This window comes from Bos indicus x Bos taurus, chromosome 19, assembly GCF_003369695.1.
Source record: "Bos indicus x Bos taurus breed Angus x Brahman F1 hybrid chromosome 19, Bos_hybrid_MaternalHap_v2.0, whole genome shotgun sequence".
NCBI classification, from domain to species: Eukaryota; Metazoa; Chordata; class Mammalia; order Artiodactyla; family Bovidae; genus Bos; species Bos indicus x Bos taurus.
In genome coordinates, this window is record NC_040094.1 from 54,996,205 (window position 1) to 55,016,952 (window position 20,748).

Here is a 20,748-nt window from a genome sequence, read left to right on the forward strand (position 1 = left end):
TGACTGGTAGGGTGCAGCCTCCCATGGCTCCCATTCTCTCCTGGTCCCCCACCCTGTTCGGAAATGCAGAGACAGCTCTGAAGGGGACCCCTCCAATGCATGTCACGTTTCCTTCCCCAGAAGGGGAGGCACAGGGCTTGAACTGGCTCCTCCCACCCCCCTACCCTCCCTCCCAAGAGCAAACATGACCTTGGCTCCCAGGCCCAGCGCTCTGTCCCTTGTCACCCCCCCCCCCAGTCTTCAGAGATGATGGTACAAAGAGCCTTCCCTCGACTCCCAGGCTGTGGGGCTGGACCCAGGCCAGCGCCCTATGGATCCTGCAGGCTCAGGGCCAAGGGGATGCGATGGGAAGGACATCTCCCCAACCTGTTTACAGGCCCCGGCCGCTATCTCCAGCTCCAATCTGCGGCCTCCCTTTATCTCAGCGGGGCCAGCCCCGGGTTCCCAGCAGCAGCCTCCCCACTGCTCACTTCCTGCCAGCGACCCAGTGTTACAGGAATATGCACACTGAACTTGGCTCACGTGCATGTGTGTGTGTGTGTGTGTGCACAAGTGTGCGCCCACACCCCAGAGAGCCTGTCCCTGGAGAGGAGCCAGGGGGCCTGGGGGTGCCTCAAGAGGCAGCCACCCCAGGACTCATATCTCACTCCCCTGAAAACCTGCCCACCATCCTCACCCTGCTCGCGGGACAGACACCTCCAGAAGGCCAGGAAGGGCTACCTCGGAGACCCCCAGCTTTCCCCAGCATGTGTTCCTCACCCACTCTTGCCTCCTCCTGCACAGGGGCCCTGTAGCCCTCCACGGTCAGAGTTCCCGACAGGGCTCCCTGCCTCCCACGACAGTGTCCATACTGCATGGGGGTCCCCGGGGTCAGGGAAGTTGGGCCATTGCCCCCTCATCATCCATTCAACTGAAATCACGGAGTACTGGGGGGCTGCTGCTGGTCTGGGCACACAGGACACTTGGAAGGCCAAGAGCGTCCCGACCTCTCCCCAAACCTGCAGGCAGTGAGAAGAGACCCTACTGACACCCCAGAGGAGAGCCACCTCCCTTCCCTGCTGGAAGGGGGTCAGGGTGCTTCCCAGAAGGAGCGTCTCAGCTGAGACAAGAAAACAGAGACGGTGGTAACCAGAGACACGTGCCACTGGCTGGGGGGCGGGGGGTGGTTTCCGGGCAGAAGGCATGCAGGTGCAAAGATCTCGGGGTGAGAGTGAGGCCAGTGCATTCGGGGAATCAGAAAGGGCTGCAGCACTGTGAGGGAGACAGCTGTGAGGATGCGACGGGGTGGGGGGTGGGGTGAGGGGGGCTGGGGGTGGGCAGCGCGGGCTGCATCCCGGGGGTGGAGGCAGGGGCAGGAGCCCAATGTGGCCTGACCTAGGGCAGTAGCTATGGAGTGGGTGGGTCTGCATGGAGGCAGGAGAGGACCCCAGGCCTCCAGGTTCACAGTCGGGGAGGGGGCTGAGGAGGAGAGAAGGGGATCAGCCCAGTGACCTGGGGTACTGGGGAGGGATGAGCAATGCTGGCTGCACCACGGGTTTCTGGCTTCTCATCCTAGTCTGGGAGCTGTGGACTGTCCTTGGCTTACCAACGGGGTGACTGGACCTCACACACTCCAGGGACACACACATATATACATGCACACAGACATACATATGTATACACCAGTACACACACATGGGCATATATAAACGTGCATGTGTGCGTGCTAAGTTGCTTCAGTCGTGTCCGAGTCTTTGAGACCCTATGGACCGTAGCCAGCCAGGCTCCTCTGTCGATGGGATTCTCCAGGCAAGAATACTGGAGTGGGTTGCCATGCCCTCCTCCATGGGATCTTCCAGACGCAGGGATCAAATCTGTGTCTCTGACAGTGGCAGAGAGGTCTTCACCACTAGCGCCACCTGGGATACCCATACTCACACACATGCCCACACACAAACATGCACACATATGGACAGGTACACCTTGTTTCACGGAGCTTCGAAGATATTGCTTTCATCTTACCTTTTTTTTTTTTAACAAATTGAAGGTTTGCAGCAACCCTGCATCGAGCAGGTCTATTAGCACCACTGTTCCAAGAGCACACTCTCACTTTGCATCTCAGCGTCACATTTGGGTAATTCTCGAAATGTTTCAAATTGTCCAACAAAAATACTACAACTCACTGGGACTTCCCTGGCGGTCCAATTAAGTGGAGTCTTAATTAACCACTACAGGTTCAGTCCCTGATCGGAAACTAAGATCCTGCATGCGGTGCAGCCAAGAAAAAGAAAAAAAAGATTATAACTCATTGAAGGCTCAGATGATGGTTAGCAATTTTAGCAATAAAATATTTTTAATTAAGGTATGTACATTGTTTTTAGACATAATGCTATTGCACACTTAAAAGACTACAGTGTAGTGTAAGCATAACTTATGCGCATTGGGAAACCAAAACATTCATGTGACACACTTTGCGATACCTAATTGCAGTGGTCTGGAAGCAAACCGGCAATATCTCTTGAGGTGTGCTTATACACGTGCATAACAAATACTAGTACAGTGACATATACCCACGAGTATACACACATGTGCACAGTGCACACATACCTGGGTGGGCATGCCAACATGCATGCACACACAAACTTATACACATATACATATATACATACATACGTAGACACATTCACACACATGCATGTGCCTACACAACTCTCTGAGACCAAGTCTTGGTCAGAGGGTCTCTGAAGCACCAATACTCTGGCCACCTGATGCAAAGAGCCAACTCACTGGAAAAGAACCTGATGCTGGGAAAGATTGAGGGCAAGAGAAGGGGGAGACAGAGGATGAGATGGTTGGATGGCATCACCGACTCAATGGACACAAGTTTGAGCAAACTCTGGGAGATGGTGAAGGACAGGGAAGCCTGGCATGCTGCAGTCCATGGGGTTGCAAAGAGTCGGACACAACTTAACAACTGAACAACAGCAAGCCCCCATGATGAGGCCTCAGAAACAGGCTATGGAGGGCCCCCAGCCTTCTCCCATGATAGCCCAAGCTTCCTGCTCCCTTCACGCTGGAGAAGCCACCACTGGGCAAGGAGGGGGTGGCCCAGGTGTCCTGGGACAAGATAGGCGGTGATAAGCAGCCACCTGGCAGAAGCAACTTTTGTTGGGGCCAACTTTCCCCAGGAAGCGCCCAGCTTGCTGAGGAAACAGCTCTGCCCTGGGAGAAGAAACGCCCAGTTTGGTGACCAGCTGTTTCACCTTGGTGGCATTTTCGGGTAGCCCTGAGGCCCACGCCTAATCCCTCTCCCACAGCGTGGCGGTGAGGATTAGCAGGGAAGGTGAAATGCCCGCAAACATAAGGCCATTCTGTGGCTCTGCCATGGTGGGAGGTGCCTGCGGATCCAGCTGTTTGCCCCCTTCTCCCTGCTCCCCCTAAAGCCACCATCACTGCCCCAGCCCCTCCCTTCCTTCCCACAGAGGCCTCTACTCCCCGCCCCCCCCCCCCCACTTCCCAGCAGAAGGGCTGGAGCCAGACACTGAGATAAGGGGCTTGTTTTCTCAGGGCCCGGAATTCAGTGGAGATTGTGGGTCAGGGCCGCAGGGCACCAAGGGGGGAGTTGGGGAGGGCAGAGCGGGCCTTTCCTTTAGATGGGTGTCCTTGGGGCCCCAGATCCTACAGGGACTTGCGATTTCTGCCCTCTCACGATGGCTCTGCAGGCACAGGGGAGAGGACTCCATCTCCACCCCCGCTCCCTTCTCTTTCAGGCCTCAAATGTTCCAGCTGCCTCTGACCGCAAGCCTTTGCTGAAGCTGTTCCCACTGCCACTCTCCCTCTCCCTTTGTCTGATTAACACCTTGCTCTGCCTTCAAAGCTCAGCCAATCACTGCTTCCTCCAGGAAGCCTGCCCTGATGCTTCAGCCAGGCCTGTTGCAACTTTTCCCAGAGCCAACAGGCAGCATCCTGTCTCCATCCCAAAGAACTTCAAGGGCAAGCTACTTTGCTCTCCTCTATCCCCAGACCTGACCTGGAGCAGATACATGTCAGAGCTCTGATGAAGGTCAGTGTCAGAGTCCTCTTTGCTGAGGGCTGCGCTGATCAGAGCTGTGGGTGCCTCTTCTGGTCATGTTCAGCCCTTAGGGTCCAGTCTCCTCCCATGAGGAAGAGACATCTGTGGCCCACACTTGGGGAAGGGGAGCTGCAAGTGGAGTGGGGAGCCCAGAGAGAGGCCTGTCCTCCCCGGCCGAGGGATGGTCAACCCTGTAGGAGCCCCAGTCCAGGCGGAGTCGGGCTGCACCCCACAGAGCAGCACCAAACCCCAGCGCCCTGGGCTGTGACCAGTAACCACAATCAAACAGCAGAAGTAAGACAGAAAACACTCATCTGTGGCATTTACTACCAGCCAGGCGCCAGACTCAGCACAAAAAAACCCTTAAGTCATCAAATTCTGAAAACAGCCCATTTTGCATTTAAGGAGACTGAGGTGCAGAGAGGTTAATTGACTTGTCCAAAACCACCCACCTGCTAAGTGGGGACTTGAGTCAGTCAGGGCCCTTCACCACTCCCCACCCCTCAACCCGACACTGGCCCGGGGTGGAAGCAGCACCCTCTCCCCCACCAAGGGCCAGTGGGTACGGAGGAGGGGACTCTGTCACCCCCATAATTCCACCTCCATGATGCCCCTGAAGTCGGATGCTCAGACTTCGGGATCATCTTTGTATCCCTCTGCCTGGCAAAAGGTGCACAATAAATCTGTATTGAAAAAAGTAGATGATGGGAAGCTACTTTTTTAGGGGCAACATAGCACAGTCCAGTTAGAGCTGGACGCTCCCGGCCAAGCGACCTTAGGCACGTTCATTGCCTCTGTGCGTCTGTTTCCCCATCTGTAAAATGGGGTGATAATAACGCTTGTCAACGGACAGCTGTTGGGAGGCTTAACTGTTTTAACACTTGTAAAGTGTCTGCGACAGTCCTGGACACACGGTAAAAACGCACATGAGCGTCTGCTCAAGAGAAACTTGCCTGGGCTTTGTTTCTTCACGGGTAAGCGCCAACCCTTCTTCTCCCTCAGCCCAAGTTCGCTCGGAGCCGAACGCGACGAAAGCGGAACTACAACTCCCAGGATGCCTCGGGAGTGCGCTCAGCGTCCGCCGCGACGAAAGCTGAACTACAACTCCCAGCATGCCGCGGGGCCCTCCGGCCAGCCCGGGTCAATCGCGGCCGAAGTCTGGAAAGCCCTGCCACTCCGATCCGGCCGAGGAAGATAGGGGCTGGAGGGCCCGGCACTATCCCCGCCATGCTCCGCAGACTGACCCGGGCCGCGACCCCGCGGCAGCGGGTCTTCTGGGCGCGGAGGTCTGGGAGCCTGGCGGGGGTTCCGACGTACGTGGTGGACCTGCGCAGCGACACGGTGACCAAGCCCGGGCCGGCCATGAGGCGCGCCATGGCCGAGGCCGTAGTGGGAGACGACGACTACGGCGAGGACCCCACCGTCCGCGGTGAGCCCGGCGTGCAGGCCGGAGCCGGGGGTCCTCGCGGCGACCCCAGGGCGCTGTCCGTGGTGCTGGCGGGAGCGGAGGCCCGGGGCTCGGGGTGGCGGCTCAGCTGCAGGCCGTGCATTGCGCTCGGTTTCGTTGCAGCTCAGTCTGACCCATCACTCTAGAGCCTGTTAGAAATGCAGAGTCTCGGGTCCCACACCGGACCTCCGGAGCCAAAATCTGCAAGTTAACAGGATCGCCGGGCGATCTGTGTGCTCACTGAAGTGCGGCCCCAAGACACGATGAGAGTGGATGTTATCTCATCTTGCAGAGAAGGGCTTTGAGAAGCTAGGCCAGGTGCTCTAAGTCCCATGTCGAGTAAACGGCAAATCAGGACTCGAACTCAGGTCTTCTCACTCTGGAACCCTTGGCTATTGTCGTGCACCCACCACCTTCCCACATGAAGACAACAGAAAACCCATCTAGAAAGGGTTTCTCCATAGGCTGCTCCTCCAGAGGAGTGAGTTCTAGAAACCTCAAAAGTGTTTTCAAGATGGTTGAAAGTTGCTGTCACCCACTCTGGTTTGAGGGTAGGTGCCATAGTGAGCCATTACTATTGCTGGGGTGTGTATAAACCGTCAGCTGTGCCAGGGGCAAGTCGCGGGGTCATGACTTTAGCCCCGAGGGCCTGGATGTGGGGTCAGGTAATGATGGGGCTGATCAAGCATCCAGCAGACACCCACTGTTGGCCTGGAACTTCAAAGATGTTGACCCACTGCTCATCAGGCAGTCTGACGCATAGACAGTCATCCCCCTGGGTGAGGGAGGTACTGGGGTTAAAGCATCCACAGAGAGTGCCTTGGAGACTAGGGGTGGGTGAGGAGAAACATGGGACTCACAGGAAAGGGGGACTTTGTGGAGGAACCTCTTCAAAGATGAATGAGATGCTCTACCCCTAGTCCCGGGCATGGAAGAGAGTGCTGGCTCACCAGGGCAGAAGCATAGTGGTGAGAAAGGTGTTCAGGATATGGATGGGGAATGTGGCTGGAGCTGGGGTGTAGGACAGCACCCTTGTTCCTGGAGGGGAGGCAGAGGCCAGATCCCATTGGTCTTGAATGTCATGGCAAAGGGAGGGGAGCTTTAAAGCAGGAGCCGGAAGCCCCGCCCCCTTCCAGCCCCCCAGAGTCTCCTTCTGAGGGCTCCTGTCCTTGTGTTCTGGGAGAGGAAGTCAGCAGAGAAACCACAGGGCCCCACCTGCAAGGGACTGATGGGAAAGGAAGTCAGACAGGTGTGAGGTCTGGGTGGGACAGGAGGGTTCAAACCACAGAGTTTCAATGTTGGGGGGGGAGGGGTGGAGAACACAGCCCAGGAGGAGGCGGGGGTGGGGTGGAAGGCGGTCAGAGGGTTGACTGAGGGGCCCCTGAACCCAGATGTGCAGCCACCAAGACCACAGACTGCAGCTGGAAGACGGGCTGGCGTCCCGACTGGCCACTCACCACAGCCTTGGGCAAGATGTCCTTATGCGGACAAGGGGCTCATGGGGTCAGTTAGGAGAGGACTTTGAAAAGTGCCATTGTTAATGGGGCCCCTACCCCCATCCCTTCCCACTTCAGAGCTGCAGGCCACAGCTGCAGAGCTGCTTGGGGTGGAGCGGACCCTGTTCGTGCCCACAAACACCATGGCCAACCTCATCTCTGGTGAGCGCAGAGCGACCTTCACTTGCCCTCCAGGCCATCCTTCCACACTTCTCCCTTTTGTAGAGGGGGCTGTGACAACATCAGTGGCGCTCTGAGCCATCTGGAACCCATAGCCACACCCTTCTCTCACCCCTTCCTGCCTGGGGGTCTTGCCCCCGAACCTCGAACCTCGTGACTTCCCTGCAGGCTGCCACACCTTTGTAAATTGCCTCTTTATCAAGCAGTCTGGTTTCCCAGTTGGTGCCCTCTGTTTCCTCTGGCACCTGACTGATGCTGTGCCCTGGGCTACTGAGCCCTCAAAGGGGAGCACTGTGGCTGGCCTCCTCTTGCAGGAGGTACTCTGCAGGGGGGGCTGCCGAGAATCGGGAGGAGGAACAGAATGTGCAGGGCCCAACGATCCACAGGCCTAGACTTGTGGACTTAGTAGGATGCTTTCCAGCACATGGCAGGAAGGTGTCTTAAAGGGGCGCTCTCTCCTAATTGGCATAAGGCACTTGGGAGCTGCCTGTGGCCCTGAGGGTCAGACTGGCTGAGCTGGGTGGGGATAGATTGCGGGGAGGACATGGCCCAGGAGGAGGTGGGGTTCAGAGGGTTGACTGAGGGCCCCTGGACCCGCATGTGCGGCCACCGAGACCACAGGCTGCAGCTGGCAGGTGCAGTCTGCCAACACTTGATGCCAACACTGCCCCCACCCCATCTACCTTAGTGATGTGTCACTGCCGGCGCCGGGGCTCCCAGCTCCTCCTGGGGCACGAATGCCACCTCCATGTCTATGAGCAGGGCGGGGTGGCTCAGGTAAGCACCCAGCACCTCTCACCCTGGGGCCAGCACAGGATGCTCAACACTTGTGGTGGGAGCCTGCTTCCCAGGCACCAGGCTGGGACCTGCAGAGGAAGAAATGGCTGGGCCGGTGGCCTCTCTGGGGGAGGCAGGAAGGAGAGCCATTCCCAGATTGACCATGCAGGGGCAGGCTAGGCTCAGTCCTGCAGCTTGTATGCTGGCTGTATGCCTGCTGCCCCCTAGTGGGCACTCAGTGCACTGGGCGCTCAGGCCGGAGGGACGCCAACCTCTCAGGCAAACATGGTGTCTTCCATCCCCCCTGGCTGGGATGTCTGTGCCCATGGCTACAGCTCAGGTGGAAGCCTCCATTGCCCAGAGCTGGGGAGGAGCAGACAAGACAGGGGTAGGAGGTACTTTTGGACCCCTGGACCTTATCCTCTGCCCCCTGCAGATCGCAGGGGTGCACTCCCACCCCCTCCCAGACCTGCCCCACGGCACCCTGGACCTGGCTGAGCTGGAGAGGCTGGTCACACGGGGCCTTGGGAGCCCCTACCACCCGGTCTGTGAGCTCATTTGCCTGGAGAACACCCACAGCAGCTCGGGGGGCCGGGTCCTCCCCATGGAATACCTACGCCAGGTAGGCCCAGCCCCACCGCTGTGCCCCCAGCACTAGCCAGCTACTGGCTTTCTGTCCCCTGGGTCCCCTCCTGGGGTTTAGTCTCCTCTGAAACATGTCTGTGTGCCCATCAGTGGCCAGAACTGCTCTGGGAGACACGGGTGTGATTCTAGGTGCAGCTGCAAAGGGGATGATGGCCCAGTGTAGAACCCCCCAGGGCCCCAACCTTCCTCCAAAGAGCAGAGACCCACCCTTGGGGGCGAGTCCCCGGGCAGCACCAGCTTGGCCAGGTCTTATGGCCAGCGTGCGAGGCCTGAGCGCTGGCACTCTCCATGCAATGGCCTGAGGGCCAGCTCGCCCTCACCTGGGAAACAGGGCTGAGGGCTCCCCTCCAATGGGGCTGTGGTGCTGCTTAGACAGGACGAAGCATCCGTGGTCTGGCCTGCAGTGAGCCCGCCATAAACAGGAGATAAAGCCCTTATCGTCGACCCCCTTTCATAGAGGACGGCCCAGGCCCAGACCCAGAGTGACTGCTCGGGTTCCAGATGGCCAAGCTGGTCACCAACCATGCAGACCCTTCGTCCTTCCTCCAGGAGACAAGCCCAGTGACTTTCTAGTGACCTTTTGGAGACCCATCCTCCCCCCCGGCTCAGCCCCTCTGACCCCACCTGCATCTTGCCCGCAGGTGCACTTGCTGGCCCGACGCTATGGGGTCCGCGTCCACCTGGATGGGGCGCGGTTGATGAACGCCGCGGTGGCTCTGGGCGTGCCCCCTGCCTGCATCGTGGAGCACTGCGACTCTGTGTCTCTCTGTTTTTCCAAGGTAGGGAAGCTACAGAAGGGTGGAGGTGCCCACTGCAAGAGGCTGAGCTGTGTCCTGGGGCTGCTGAGCAGGCAGGTGCTCACCCTGGGTCCTCTAACCCTCTCCCCTAATGAGGCCACAGTGTCTGCCCCTCCACATCCCTCTTGTGCCCTCCAGAGCCCTGAGAACAGAGATGCACACCCACGGGTAGGCGGGCAGGACTCCTCTCTTCCTTCAGGGCCTCGGTGCACCAGTGGGGGCCCTGGTTGGGGGACCCAAGGACTTCATTGAAGAAGCCTGGCGCCTCCGGAAAGCCCTGGGTGGAGGGATGCGCCAGGCAGGGGTGCTGGCCGCAGCTGCCCTGGTGGGACTGGCTGACGCCGAGGAGATGCTGCAGAGGGACCACCAGAATGCCCAGAGGTTCGCCAGAGGTGCCTGATACCCCGCCACTTCCCTTTGGCCCCAGGGTGGTCCTTGGGGGTCCCCTGTAGCAGGGCCCAAGTCCCCAGCAGGTGTGCATCCCTCCAACTCAAGTAGGTGAAGGTCAGTCACCAAACCAGGAGGGGTGGGATCCAGGGAACGAGGACTTTACCAGACCACACCCAGTGCAGGGCCTGGACTAGTCGGCACCCAGTAGGGGTCAGTAACTCTCTGCAGGATCCAGCAGAATGTAGCCTTGAACCTAGGTTGAGTCCTCACAACCCCACAATGTCCCCCCTTAAAGATGAGGAAACCGAGAGGTTAATTGATTTGTCTAAAGAAAGCGTTAGTCACTCTGTTGTGTCCAACTCTCTGCGACCCCATGGATTGTAGCCCACCAGGCTCCTCTGTCCATGGAATTCTCCAGGCAAGAATACTGGCGTGGGTTGCCATTCCCTTCTCCAGGGGACCTTCCCAACTCAGAGACTGAACCCAAGTCTCCCACATTGCAGGCAGATTCTTTACCATCTGAGCCACCACTAATGTGTCTAAGGTCACAGCTAAAAAGTAGCAGGGCCAAGTCTGCCCAGGTCAGGACTAAGGCTGCCTCCTTTCTTCCCTCTACAGTTGGGCTGCCCTCTGCCTTTCCTGGGTGACAAGGCCAGGGTGGTAGGGGTAGCCATAGAGTCCTGGGGTTGGGCTCAACTCACCACAGGACTCGGGCCCAGGGCTCCAGGAACTGGCGTCCCCTGTCTGCTCCGTGGATCCCACTGCCGTGGAGACCAACATGGTGATGGTGAGGGTGGACGGGCTGCCGCCGGAGGAGCTGTGCCGGCGCCTGCAGGCCGTGAGCGCGGACGAGGTGGCCCAGACCGGCCGCGCGGTGCGCGTGCTGCTCTTCCCCTGGGCTGAGCGGTCAGTGCGCGCTGTGTGGCACCGGGGCGTCTCTGCGCAGGACACGGAGCTGGCACTGGGAAAGTGGGCGTTCGTGCTGAGGACCCTGCGGACGGGGTGACGGACCCTGTGCCTTGGCTAGGATGGACGGAGGTGACGAGGGCAGGTATCTCCAGCGAGGAGGCGGAAGGAGAGGCAGTAAAATGACACCCCCGTTATCTGCTGGTCTCCTGGGACCCCCTCACCCCTGTGACACATGGGGTGATGCCTTCCCCCTGTTCATTCAGCAGACCCTGCATGCTGCTGTGTCTGGGACGGGGGCCCAAGCGTGCCGGGACAGGTGGGACACCCACCACAGCCCGGGGGGCATGAGAGCATTTCGGGGACCAGCAGGAGGAAGGACGAGAGGACACGGAAAGGGACGCCGGCGTCGGGTGGCCTGGTGGGGGGCTGGGGCTTTACCTTGCAATCGTCTGACTTGTTAAACAATAAATTTACCTTTTGAAACAATAACTATCTTTTTGCTTACAAAATAATGTCATTACAGCACATAATTTTGGACTGGATCTCCTTTCTAGGGACTCGGTGGTTAAGACCACCTTCCTCTGAGTCCCTCTGCTGTCCACCTGAAACCACCACATTGGCTACATGCCAATACAAAATAAAAAGAATATATCTATACCACGCTCCTGCGAGGTTAACCAGAAGAGCTGGACAAAATATACTTTCAAAAACCACCTAAGAATAACCACTATTACTATTTTCTTGCATATTTCATTCTGGATATGTATGTATGTATATATACATTTATATGAAGCTGCATGTGGATTTTTTAAAATAGGGGAGATAGGCCATCACGTCAGTGCTTTAGAAAACCCTTAACAGGAATCGTAGGAGGAGGAATAGCTTTGTGAGGGTAGGGGATACTTCAGTTTAAGAACGTTGTTTCAGTCCCATGCACGAGTAGTTAGAAGCTGCCAGAAGCAGAAGTGTAGGCGTGGCGCTTAGGAGAGGACCTGGACGGGAGGCATGGAGGTGAGTGTGAGCCACAGGAGAAAAGGCATCCATGGTGGGCCAAGGAAGCCTGAAGCTGAGGACCGGCCTTCTTTGCCTCCCTCCCTTATTTTTATTTATTTATTTTTTGGCCATAGCGCGTGGCATGTGGGATCTTAGTTCCTTGACCAGGGAAATGAACCCAGGCCCCCTGCCGTAGAAGCGTGGAGTCTTAATCACTGGACCATCAGGGAGGTCCCTGCCTCCCTCCTTAGAAGAATCTAGATGTGGCTATACTCTGGGAAATGCAGCATCCGGGACTCCCCAAGGCCCCAGAATCATTCTCCTGTGTGAGAAGGTGACCATAACAGAGAATCCGAAGAAAATCAGCACCTCTAAACCTCTGCAGTGTCCCCTGCCCTGCCCTGCAAATGTGCACTCTGCGTGAGTGAAGTCGCTCGGTCATGTCCGACTCTTTGCAGCCTCATGGACTGTAGCCTACCAGGCTCCTCTGTCCATGGGATTCTCCAGGCAATAGTCCTGGAGTGGATTGCCATTTCCTTCTCCAGGGGATCTTCCCAACTCAGGGCTCGAACCTGGGTCTCCCGCACTGTAGACAGACGCTTTACTGTCTGAGCCACCGGGGAAGCCGTGCACTGTAATAGTAGTCAACTGAACTGAACTGAACGGTAATCCATCGCTTAGTAACAAATTACTCCCCCACAGCGATAATCCTTTTATTATCATTTGGTTTCTGTGGTCCAGGAATTAGGGAGAGGAGTTCCGGGAGCTTCTCAGGAGGCTGCAGTGGAGACCGGACTAGGGTTCACGGCCACTGTGAGGCACCCACTGTGGACTTTCACCAGCCCGAGACGGAGGCTCACCTGGGCTGGCGTCTCTGAATCACGGCCAGGTCCGTTCTAGAGAGGGAAGGGGCAAGTGCCCCCCTCCCCCAACCCTAGGGAATTCTGGGATCTGAGGTTCACCCATGTGTGTCTGGTCCACCCAGGGTTAAACCCTCACACTGCTGAGCCCCAGCTGCGGTGAGAGAGGAGGGAGAGGTCAGGGGAGAGCCTCCCAAGCTGAGAGGGCCTGCCCACAGAGCCAGCCCCTGGAACCAACGAGAGGCCCCGGGGGTCCTCCCTGCCTGTGCCGGCCAGAAATGAGAAAGAGCTGACCGAGTCTGCCGAAGACGACTCCAGACGGACGGACACACACAGCATGCACAGGATGTCTCTGGATGCACGGACGCACACACAGACCTGGTGACAGGCTTCCCCTGCGCTGTTTGGAAGCCATGGGCATGTGTTATCTGAAGTGAATAAAGGTTTAACCGCACACAGAACAAGCTGATTTATTTATGGACACATTGGCACAATGTTAAACGCTAAAACACAGGTAGGAAGGGAAGCCCGCATTGAACACCCCCTTCCCACCCCCGTCCCCGCTCTTTGTCCCTCAGGGGGACTCCCCAGATGGTACCAGCCCCTGATGGTCCCGAGCTTCCTGTAACCACCCTGCCTCCAGCCATAAAGGGAGACTGGGGAAGGGGAAAGACCAAGGTAAGAGAGGCTGCCATGGACCCTCACACATACCTCAGACTCAAGAGGGCCCTGAGCCTGAAACAAACGCTGAGTAGGTCTCCAGGTCCTGCCCAGAGGGGAAGCAGCCTCAGCCTTCACAGACCACGATGACACCCACGTGTCAAGGGCAGGCCACCCACCTTCCTGTCTGTCTGGCCCTTAGAGGCACACTGGGTCTGGGTCTGCCTCCATTCAACAAGCCTGCAGCCAAAACTCCAGGCTCTGGCCTCTATTGCCCCGGGCAGCCGCCCCACCTGGTAGAGAAGCCCCTCACTCTCCATCCTGGCATGGCTCCCCCACCCCACAGGACTTCCACACCTGCTTGCCCAGGGGCCCACATGGGATCACAGATATCCCTCTGGGAACTATAGATGAGGGTGGGGTCCCGGAGCACCTGCCCCAGGACAAGGAAGAGACCTGAAAACAAGGGGGCGGAGATATGCCCAACCCCCTCTGCCCTCCCTGCACCTGGAAATCCAAGAGGCCCCCCAGTCCTCAGTCTCCTCCCCACCAACAGCTGCCCTGGGGAGGGGTGGGGGGAGGACAGAACATGGCATGGAAGGCCTGGTGAGGGCCTGGCATAGAGTGTTTGACGGATATCGGCTTCTCCCTTGAACTGCCCCCTCCAAGGACTGGGGCAGCTTTTCCGCCTGACGCAGGTCCCTAGGACTGGGGCCAGCTGTGGCCCACCAGGACGGGTGGGGAGGGGCGGGCACAGGCCACAGCCTCGAGAAGCAAGGGGACCCGCTGAACAGCCAAGAGCCTGCAGCGCCCCGCCCCCACTACCACCACAGCCGTCCCTGGTCCCTTTGCTCCCACTTTCTGGGTCTTGCCTTTCTCACCTCTAAGAAGAGGCCAAACCAATTAGTCCCTGAAGGCACAATGGGCAGGGGAGCCCCCCGAACATCAAGCAACAGGAGCCTGGACTCTCAGCTCTACCCTGCACCCCCAACCCTGCACGCACCCTAGGGCCCACTCCCAGCCAGGACTCCAGCCCAGCAGAACAGTCAGAACAGGGCTCCTAGCCTCCTTCCCACGGCCTCTCAGCCTCGGCCACCCCAAACCCCAGGAGGTGCAAAGGGAAATGGAGCCTCTCTCCCCCAACCTGCCTGCCTGGGACTCAGATGACCACAGAGTGGGGGGCGCCCGGCTGCCCGCCCAGGCTGAGGCCTCGGGCCGCTGTGAGCAGGAGGGCGCCGCTGAGTGACTCCGCAGCGCAGGAGCCCCAGGCCAGGGCCAGGGACCAGCCGAAGCTGATGCGGACGTCCTGCATGTGCTGGGGGCCGTACTGGCGGGCCGTCTCCGCAAAGGCCAGCTGTGAGTAGCTGATGTAGATGATGACCCCAGCCAGGGTCAGGGCGCCTGGGGAGGGGGTGCAGAGTGACCACTCAGTGCATCTGCCTGCTGAGGGCACCTGCCCTACCTGGGACCCTGGCACGGTGGTCCTGTAGACATGGCCTGTGCCCACTGGCCTTTGGGAGCATGGAGGTTCCAATTCAGTCCTGAAACCTCAGGACCTTATCCTACAAAAACCCCTTGCAAACAGCATTACCTACACCCCCAGTAGGTAGTCCCTACTCACATAAAGGCCCCCGAATACACAGCCCCCTCCAATCGCCCCTGGAGTTATACACACACACACACAGCCAGTGGCCTCTACTGGCAGCCGGGAAGCGTGGGAAGCTCTGGGGCTCTGGCCAGACATCCTGAGCCAGGCCCCTGACCTGCACCTCTGGCCCCCTCCTCCTTGCAGTTCCCCTCCCCACTTCACTGGCCCACAGCCTCCCCTCCTGACCATTGCTCAGTCCCTCTTCCAGAGGCCCTGTCCCCTTTCCAGGTCTGAGTTTCAGGCCCTTCCTACAGATCCCATGACCCCGGTCTGTCCCCAAGCGAGGACACCCTCCTCCCTCCCACCCTGCATCTCTGCAGGGAGAAGACTGGCTTGCACCTAGTGCATGGTGACCCTGGAGGGCCGGGGCAAGCAAAGAGCCGGGCACTGGGACATTTGCCTGTCCACCCAGGTTCGGGGGGACCAGCCCAGAGAGCCGCCCTCTGTCCCACCGCTGCAGGCTGATGTCAAGGCCTGCCCTTGGTGCCAGCTGCAGGGAATGTAGGTGGGGTCCTGGGACCTCCAAAGGCACATCCTGGGTGCATGGTGCTCCCTCTGGACACTGCCCAGTTAAGGCCCGAGGCAGACCTTCGGGGCTAGGTCTGCATCTCACTGGGACCCAGAGAAGGGGCAGACCCTGGGCTCCCCACACTGCCTGCCCCTTACTCAGGTCCTCTGGGATTCCTCACTTGACCAAAGATGGGAAGGACGGACTGGCCTCCACCAGCCTAGGGCTGTGGGAAGCTGTGAAGCCAAATCAACTGCAGGGCTTTGGGACTGGGGTCAGTGCCCAGCTGGGGTGGGGACGCTGAACACATCTCTCAGGCTTCTTCAGGGAACTCTGTGCAGCTGAGGCCCCAGAAACAGAAGTTCTGTCTCAGCCTACAGCAGTCAGAGCTCCCAGCCAAGTTCCCCTGTCCCACCCCCACCACCCCCACCCAGGCTGCCCCACCAGCTGAGCACGCCTCTTCAAGCTGCCAGCTACTTCCGTCCAGCCTGGCTCTGGGCAGGACCCGCTGCTCTGCCAGAGTAAGCTCCCAAGCTGGACCCCGACCTGGAACACCTGACTCTTCCTGGGGACTGAGGCGCCCAGGTCTGCCTCCTGCCAGACTGCTCTGAACCTCAGACTTCCTGAGATGACTCAGGCCTCTCCCCTGGCTGGCTCTGGAGTCTTGAGCTGAGTGATGGCCATGGGACTCATCACCCCAGGCTCCATGTGCCCCCAGGCCCCTAGCTCAGGGCCCAGCCAGCGGCAACCTAGAACCCTCCATGTCCCTCCCTCTTCTGCAGTGACAATGGGGGGGATTGGGGTGATCTGGCCTCATGAAGGTCCCCTTTGTGTGACAGTCCTGACTCCGAGCCCCCAAAGCTGGGGCCCTGGCCCCACTGCAGCCCCCCAGGCAGGCTCCTGACAGTGACACCAGGGGATCTGTTTCAACCAGGAGCCTGCCATGCAAGGAAAGCAGAGGTGCGGCCAGTCCAGCCCCAGCACAGGGGAGCAGACGGGGTGGTCCTGGAACCCGGCCCACTGCCTGCCCTCCCTGGAGCAGGGGAGTGGCCCTGGCGCTGCCTCCAGGCTCTCCCTCTGCCTGCTGGCCCGGTGCCTTGGGTCCAAGGGCAATGCTGAGGATTCCTGTCACCGCCAGGTTTCCTGGTTACAATCCCACCCAATTACTCCTCTCAGTAGCTTCCCAAGGTCCTCTTAATTGGATTTTGGACACACACAGTCTCTGGGGTCAGGCTAGGGCCGATGTTTTGATTCTTCCTGTTCTCATTCTCTGAACCACACACCTAGGCGGCTCGGCCCCCTGGCAGATGGCACCTATTCCCTCCTGACCAAGCCTCCCAAAGGGCCCAGCAGCCCCTGGGGAGGAAGCAGGCCTGCCCAGGAGGGAGCCCCGGCCAGTGTGGTCTGGTCCTCCTGCCGCAGCCCTGGCAGGAGAGCCAGCCCAGGATGCCAGCCTCGGCTCAGGCCTTGGCCCTGGACAGGAGGGGCTACTGAGGACTGACCCGAGGAGTCTCCAGCCCACGGTCAATGACGGCCAGCCTTGGGCAGCTGGGGACAGCAGGTGGCTGGCTGGGACAGATGGCCCCGAAAGGCAGCGATGAGGATCTCAGGACCAGCTTCCTGCTGAGCTCGGGGAATCCCCAGACATCTCAGCAGGAAGCTGTGACCCGAGGGCCTGCGTCTGCCACTGCATCCCTGAGGGAGGGCTGGGCCCAGTGCCTGCAGGCTACATGAATGTCAGTGATTGCGCTGTTACTAGTCAAAGTCTGGACCTGGCTCGGTTGGGGGTCACTGCCAAGGAATCCAAGCCCCTGTGTCACCCTGTCTTAATGCTCAGCCCTGCCTGGCTGATGCCAAACCCCTACCCGTGTTGCCCCCTCCCCGGGACGGTCTTGGAAGGAAAGGGGAATGGATGGGGGCTGGTCCCACCCCCCTCATGCAGGTCCAGCAGGGTACGTCCGGGGCTCACCTCAGAGATCCTTGTGCCTCCTGCTCCCGGCAGCTCAACTCAGGGCTCCTGACCCCCGTCCCTGGCTCTGGCCCCAGCATCCCTGCCCCTCCAAAGGCCCCAGTGCCACCCAGGGCACCTCACCTGCTGCAGCTCAATCCCCAGGGTAGGCCTAGGCTCAGAGCAGCCAGGGGTTGGGGCAGTGAGACAGGCAACACCCCACTCCCAGGACCTGCAGCCCCACAGCCCCCCGACTCACCCCCCAGCAAGAAGTAGCAGCCAGTGAAGAGCAGCAGACGGATGCTCTGGGCCAGGGAGCTGAGGAGGCCACAGATCCAGCCACACACAATGAGGACGAGGCTCACAGGCAGGACCACCAAGACGGCTCGGTGCAGCGCTGCCAGGAGAGGGGGCTCAGGGAACAGGCAGGGAACCAGACCGGGCCCCCAAGGGAGGTTCAGCAGAGCACTTCAGAGCCCTGTGTGCCTGGACGTCCTCCTTCGTAGGACACGTGGGACTGTTCTGGCCCTGGCCGGAGGAGGAGCTGGGCCATCTGATTCCCTGTGATGTCTCCATGGTAACCACCCGACCCTCCCTGGCACAGGGGCAGCAGACACATGCCCCTCAACTCACCAGGTGGGAGATGCCCACTGAGTAGACCCATTTGGGAACATAAAAGAGAATCCAGAAGATGCGCAGGGAGGGCGAGACAGGCTGGGGGTCCAGCATCTGTGGTTATAAGCTAACAGCAGAGCCTGGGGGGGCCAAGGCCAGTCAGGAGAAGTTCTCAAGCAACTATGGAAATGTCCTCTGGGCAACACAGGGTCTATCTGGAAGCAGTTCTGTGGGTCTAGGAGGAGGGATTCTGAGCCTTGCCTGGAGGTCAAGGAAGGAGGGCGTGACTCCCACCCCAGCACTCACAGATGAGGTGCTGCACCGAAGTAGAGGCGTCCAGGCTCTCACTGGCAAAAGGGTCGATCAGGGGGATGCAGCTGTTGTGCCCTAAAAAGTGGAAAGAACGCACAGCCTGATGGGCTGGATATTGCTGGGTATACCCCACCCCCCGTGCTTCTCAGAGATGGGTGGGCTGCCGACTCTCACCACCCTCCACCGGGCCAAGGGCCCTCAGTTTCTCCCCTGGAACTCAGAGTTGGGGCTCAAATGGGTTTGGAGGGCTCAAGACCTTTCATTTTGCTTATATGATGTGCAAATAATATCTACATGGAGGCCTGTAGAAAAATATCAAACACTGCAAAGAGAATGCCCTCAGGCCCCCCTTGGGCCTGCTCACACATGGAGGCCAGGCTATGCCTGCATGAGAAAGGGGCATGCAATATGGGCTTTCCGGCTCTCGCACACTAGGGCGCACACACATGCACAAGTCGGGAACGCCTGGAGCCTTAGGCTGTCTGTGGGGCGGTGGAATCAACTGCGCTCTCCTTCCTCCCCGGTAGCTCTGAGGAAGGCTCTGTCTCTCTCTCTCACACACACACGTTTACACATGCTCCCACACATCCCTGCCACCCTGGGCATGTCCTGCGCAGGGGAAGCCCCCAGGCTGGTCCCAGCTTGGTGAGGCCCCCAGCTGAGGAGCGTGTGGAAGCCCACCCCTCCCGAAACGGGACAGAGCCCTTGCCTCTCTGCATTCAGGTCTGAAGCCATGTGGCGCTCCTGTTTTCTTCCCTGTGCCAGGCCGGGGGGTGTGGGGAACAGGGGCCCCGCGCCACAGCCCTGGCTGAGCCTGACAGGGAGCAGGGACCAGACTGAGCCCTGGACGGAAATGAAGACACAACTCCAGGTCACTGGGATGAGGAACCCTGGTCTTGCCAGGGCCCCAGCTCCCCACACTCGGGCCTCCCCCTGACACACGGGCTCCTACCTCAGCCCAGGGACCCTGCAGATGAGTGACAAGCACAGCGCTGAGCGCCCCTGGGTGCCAGGCCTGCCCGTGCCTCCCCCGGCCCCATTCCTCCCATCCCGACTCCCGCATCTCCAGAGGCCTCATTTTCTCCCCGTCTGACCAACGAGGCTGAGGGACAAGGTCCCAGGTCACCCCTCGATGTCCTGCCACCTGCCAAGTGACGTGCCATCGCTTGGAACACAAGACCGGCCCCCAAAGGGTGAGGGCACGGGACTGTGGAGGAAGCCTGCTCTGGAAAGTTCTTGGGGTCCTTCTGGGGCCAACCTGGGCCCCTCCTTTTCACTTCCTATCCTTGGACTGTGGGAGTTGAGCCCTCCTCCAGCCAGACTGTCAGGGAGAGAGTTGGGGGGAAGGGGTATGTACCCTTGAGGGCAGACAGGCGGGGGAGGGGGTGTCTTCTCAGCGCTGCTCTGGGGAGGGGTGCGGCCCCCTAAGTCTGAGGGGAAGGGTTGTATGGGGGAGGGACAGCCGGTACCTTCGCAGATGCGCCAGAGCCCCGAGTGGGAGGAGAGCTGCCCGTGGCCGCTGTGGTTGCCGGCGTCCGCCACCTCCAGGAGGTACCAGTAGTCGCTGGCCACGGCGGCCGCCAGCAGCGCAAAGCTGAGCAGCGCGCCCAAGGCAGCAGCCAGGAGCAGTGCACCCAGCCGCGCCATGCGGTCAGGATACCAGGACCAGAGCCGAGCGGAGTGGGATGTAGGAGAGCCGAGGGAGCCAGGAGGTGAGGGGCAGCTGGGGGCTGGGGTGTGGGGGCAGCGCAGGAAGCCGGGACTTAGGGACTGGAGAGACCCGAGAGAGTCTCAAGAGAGGGGGTTCAGGGATCCTGAGGGAGTAGGTCTACCGAAGGGGCACGGGGTGTGGTGGGGGTGGGCGGGGGTTTGGGGAGCGGGGCCGGGGAGGGGGCCCGGGAATGGGGAGCAGGAGCAGCAGGTGGGCTCTTCCGGGTATGGTGCCCCTCGGGTGCACAAGTAACTCCCACCTGTCTGTGATCGCCAAGCTACCTCCCAGGGGAAGGAGGAGGAAGCAGGGCTGGCGCAGCGCTGTGTTCAAATCCCAGCGTCCCTGGCTGCGGGTCCCTGGGCAAAAGCCTTAATTTCTCTAAACCTCGGCTTCTTCAGCTCCCAAATAGCCAAGCTGAGGCGGGAGGGTGGGGCCAGAAAAGCCCTGGTGGAGACTCAGCAGGAAGCTTGAATGGTGGGAGGCAGCTCCCCCCTCAACCTCCAGCCCTTACACTGGAGCACTTGGCTGCTGGTTGGCCCAGCTGTGTGGGTCTTAATCAGTCTCCAGGATCAACCACCAGAGGTTCCTGATAAAGCGGGTGGGCTTGTGAGGGGCTACAGAAGGGAGCCTGGCTTCCTATTAGTTGCAATTACTAATGCCCTGGGAGGCTAGCCTCTGCCTGTCCATCACTCGCTCACAACCATTAGCAAAGCTTCTCCGAGGACAGGGGCAGGTGCTGGTGGGGCAGGAGGCAGAGGAGCCACAAAGGGGCCTCACTGGCAGTGGGAGGGCTGTCACGGT

The 20,748-nt window shown here is 59.5% G+C and overlaps 2 protein-coding genes and 1 long non-coding RNA gene across 9 annotated transcripts; 2 read left to right on the plus strand and 1 right to left on the minus strand.

The window, feature by feature from the left end:
• Positions 1–5,211: 5,211 nt before the first annotated feature.
• Positions 5,212–11,181, plus strand: LOC113877834 (probable low-specificity L-threonine aldolase 2). Of its 7 annotated transcripts, none has more exons than XM_027518380.1 (8): positions 5,212–5,480; positions 7,073–7,156; positions 7,863–7,951; positions 8,388–8,573; positions 9,238–9,375; positions 9,593–9,785; positions 10,730–10,834; positions 10,959–11,181. In XM_027518380.1, the coding sequence occupies exons 1-8, from the start codon at positions 5,279–5,281 to the stop codon at positions 11,171–11,173; spliced, it is 1,212 nt and encodes a 403-aa protein (XP_027374181.1). In that variant the 5' UTR covers positions 5,212–5,278; the 3' UTR covers positions 11,174–11,181. The 7 variants fall into 7 exon arrangements, with proteins under 7 accessions (XP_027374181.1, XP_027374184.1, XP_027374185.1 ...); XM_027518383.1 differs by having other exon boundaries at positions 10,503–10,834; positions 10,956–11,177; XM_027518384.1 differs by having other exon boundaries at positions 10,503–10,834; positions 10,959–11,048.
• A 1,102-nt stretch (positions 11,182–12,283) lies between these two features.
• On the plus strand, positions 12,284–13,006 carry LOC113878376. The gene is made up of 2 exons (XR_003506970.1): positions 12,284–12,574; positions 12,671–13,006. It is a non-coding gene; the product is annotated as an uncharacterized LOC113878376 (long non-coding RNA).
• TMEM235 (transmembrane protein 235) lies at positions 12,997–19,945 on the minus strand. Its single transcript, XM_027519392.1, has 4 exons — positions 19,706–19,945; positions 18,231–18,311; positions 17,569–17,706; positions 12,997–14,606 (listed from the first exon to the last, which is right to left on the minus strand). Exons 1-4 carry the CDS (start codon positions 19,881–19,883, stop codon positions 14,365–14,367), a joined length of 639 nt encoding a protein of 212 aa, XP_027375193.1. The 5' UTR covers positions 19,884–19,945; the 3' UTR covers positions 12,997–14,364.
• Positions 19,946–20,748: the final 803 nt, after the last annotated feature.

What these genes read in the sequence shown, in the direction of transcription:
- TMEM235 (XM_027519392.1), bottom strand. Translation starts at nt 19,883, where the DNA reads ATGGCGCGGCTGGGTGCACTGCTCCTGGCTGCTGCCTTGGGCGCGCTG. An exon ending in GCTCTGGCGCATCTGCGAAG is followed by an intron (nt 18,312 to 19,705) that starts GTACCGGCTGTC and finishes TCCACTTTTTAG; the next exon opens with GGCACAACAGCTGCATCCCC. An exon ending in TTCGGTGCAGCACCTCATCT is followed by an intron (nt 17,707 to 18,230) that starts GTGAGTGCTGGG and finishes CTCTCCTGGCAG; the next exon opens with CGCTGCACCGAGCCGTCTTG.
- LOC113877834 (XM_027518380.1), top strand. Translation starts at nt 5,279, where the DNA reads ATGCTCCGCAGACTGACCCGGGCCGCGACCCCGCGGCAGCGGGTCTTC. An exon ending in CGAGGACCCCACCGTCCGCG is followed by an intron (nt 5,481 to 7,072) that starts GTGAGCCCGGCG and finishes TTCCCACTTCAG; the next exon opens with AGCTGCAGGCCACAGCTGCA. An exon ending in CCATGGAATACCTACGCCAG is followed by an intron (nt 8,574 to 9,237) that starts GTAGGCCCAGCC and finishes TCTTGCCCGCAG; the next exon opens with GTGCACTTGCTGGCCCGACG.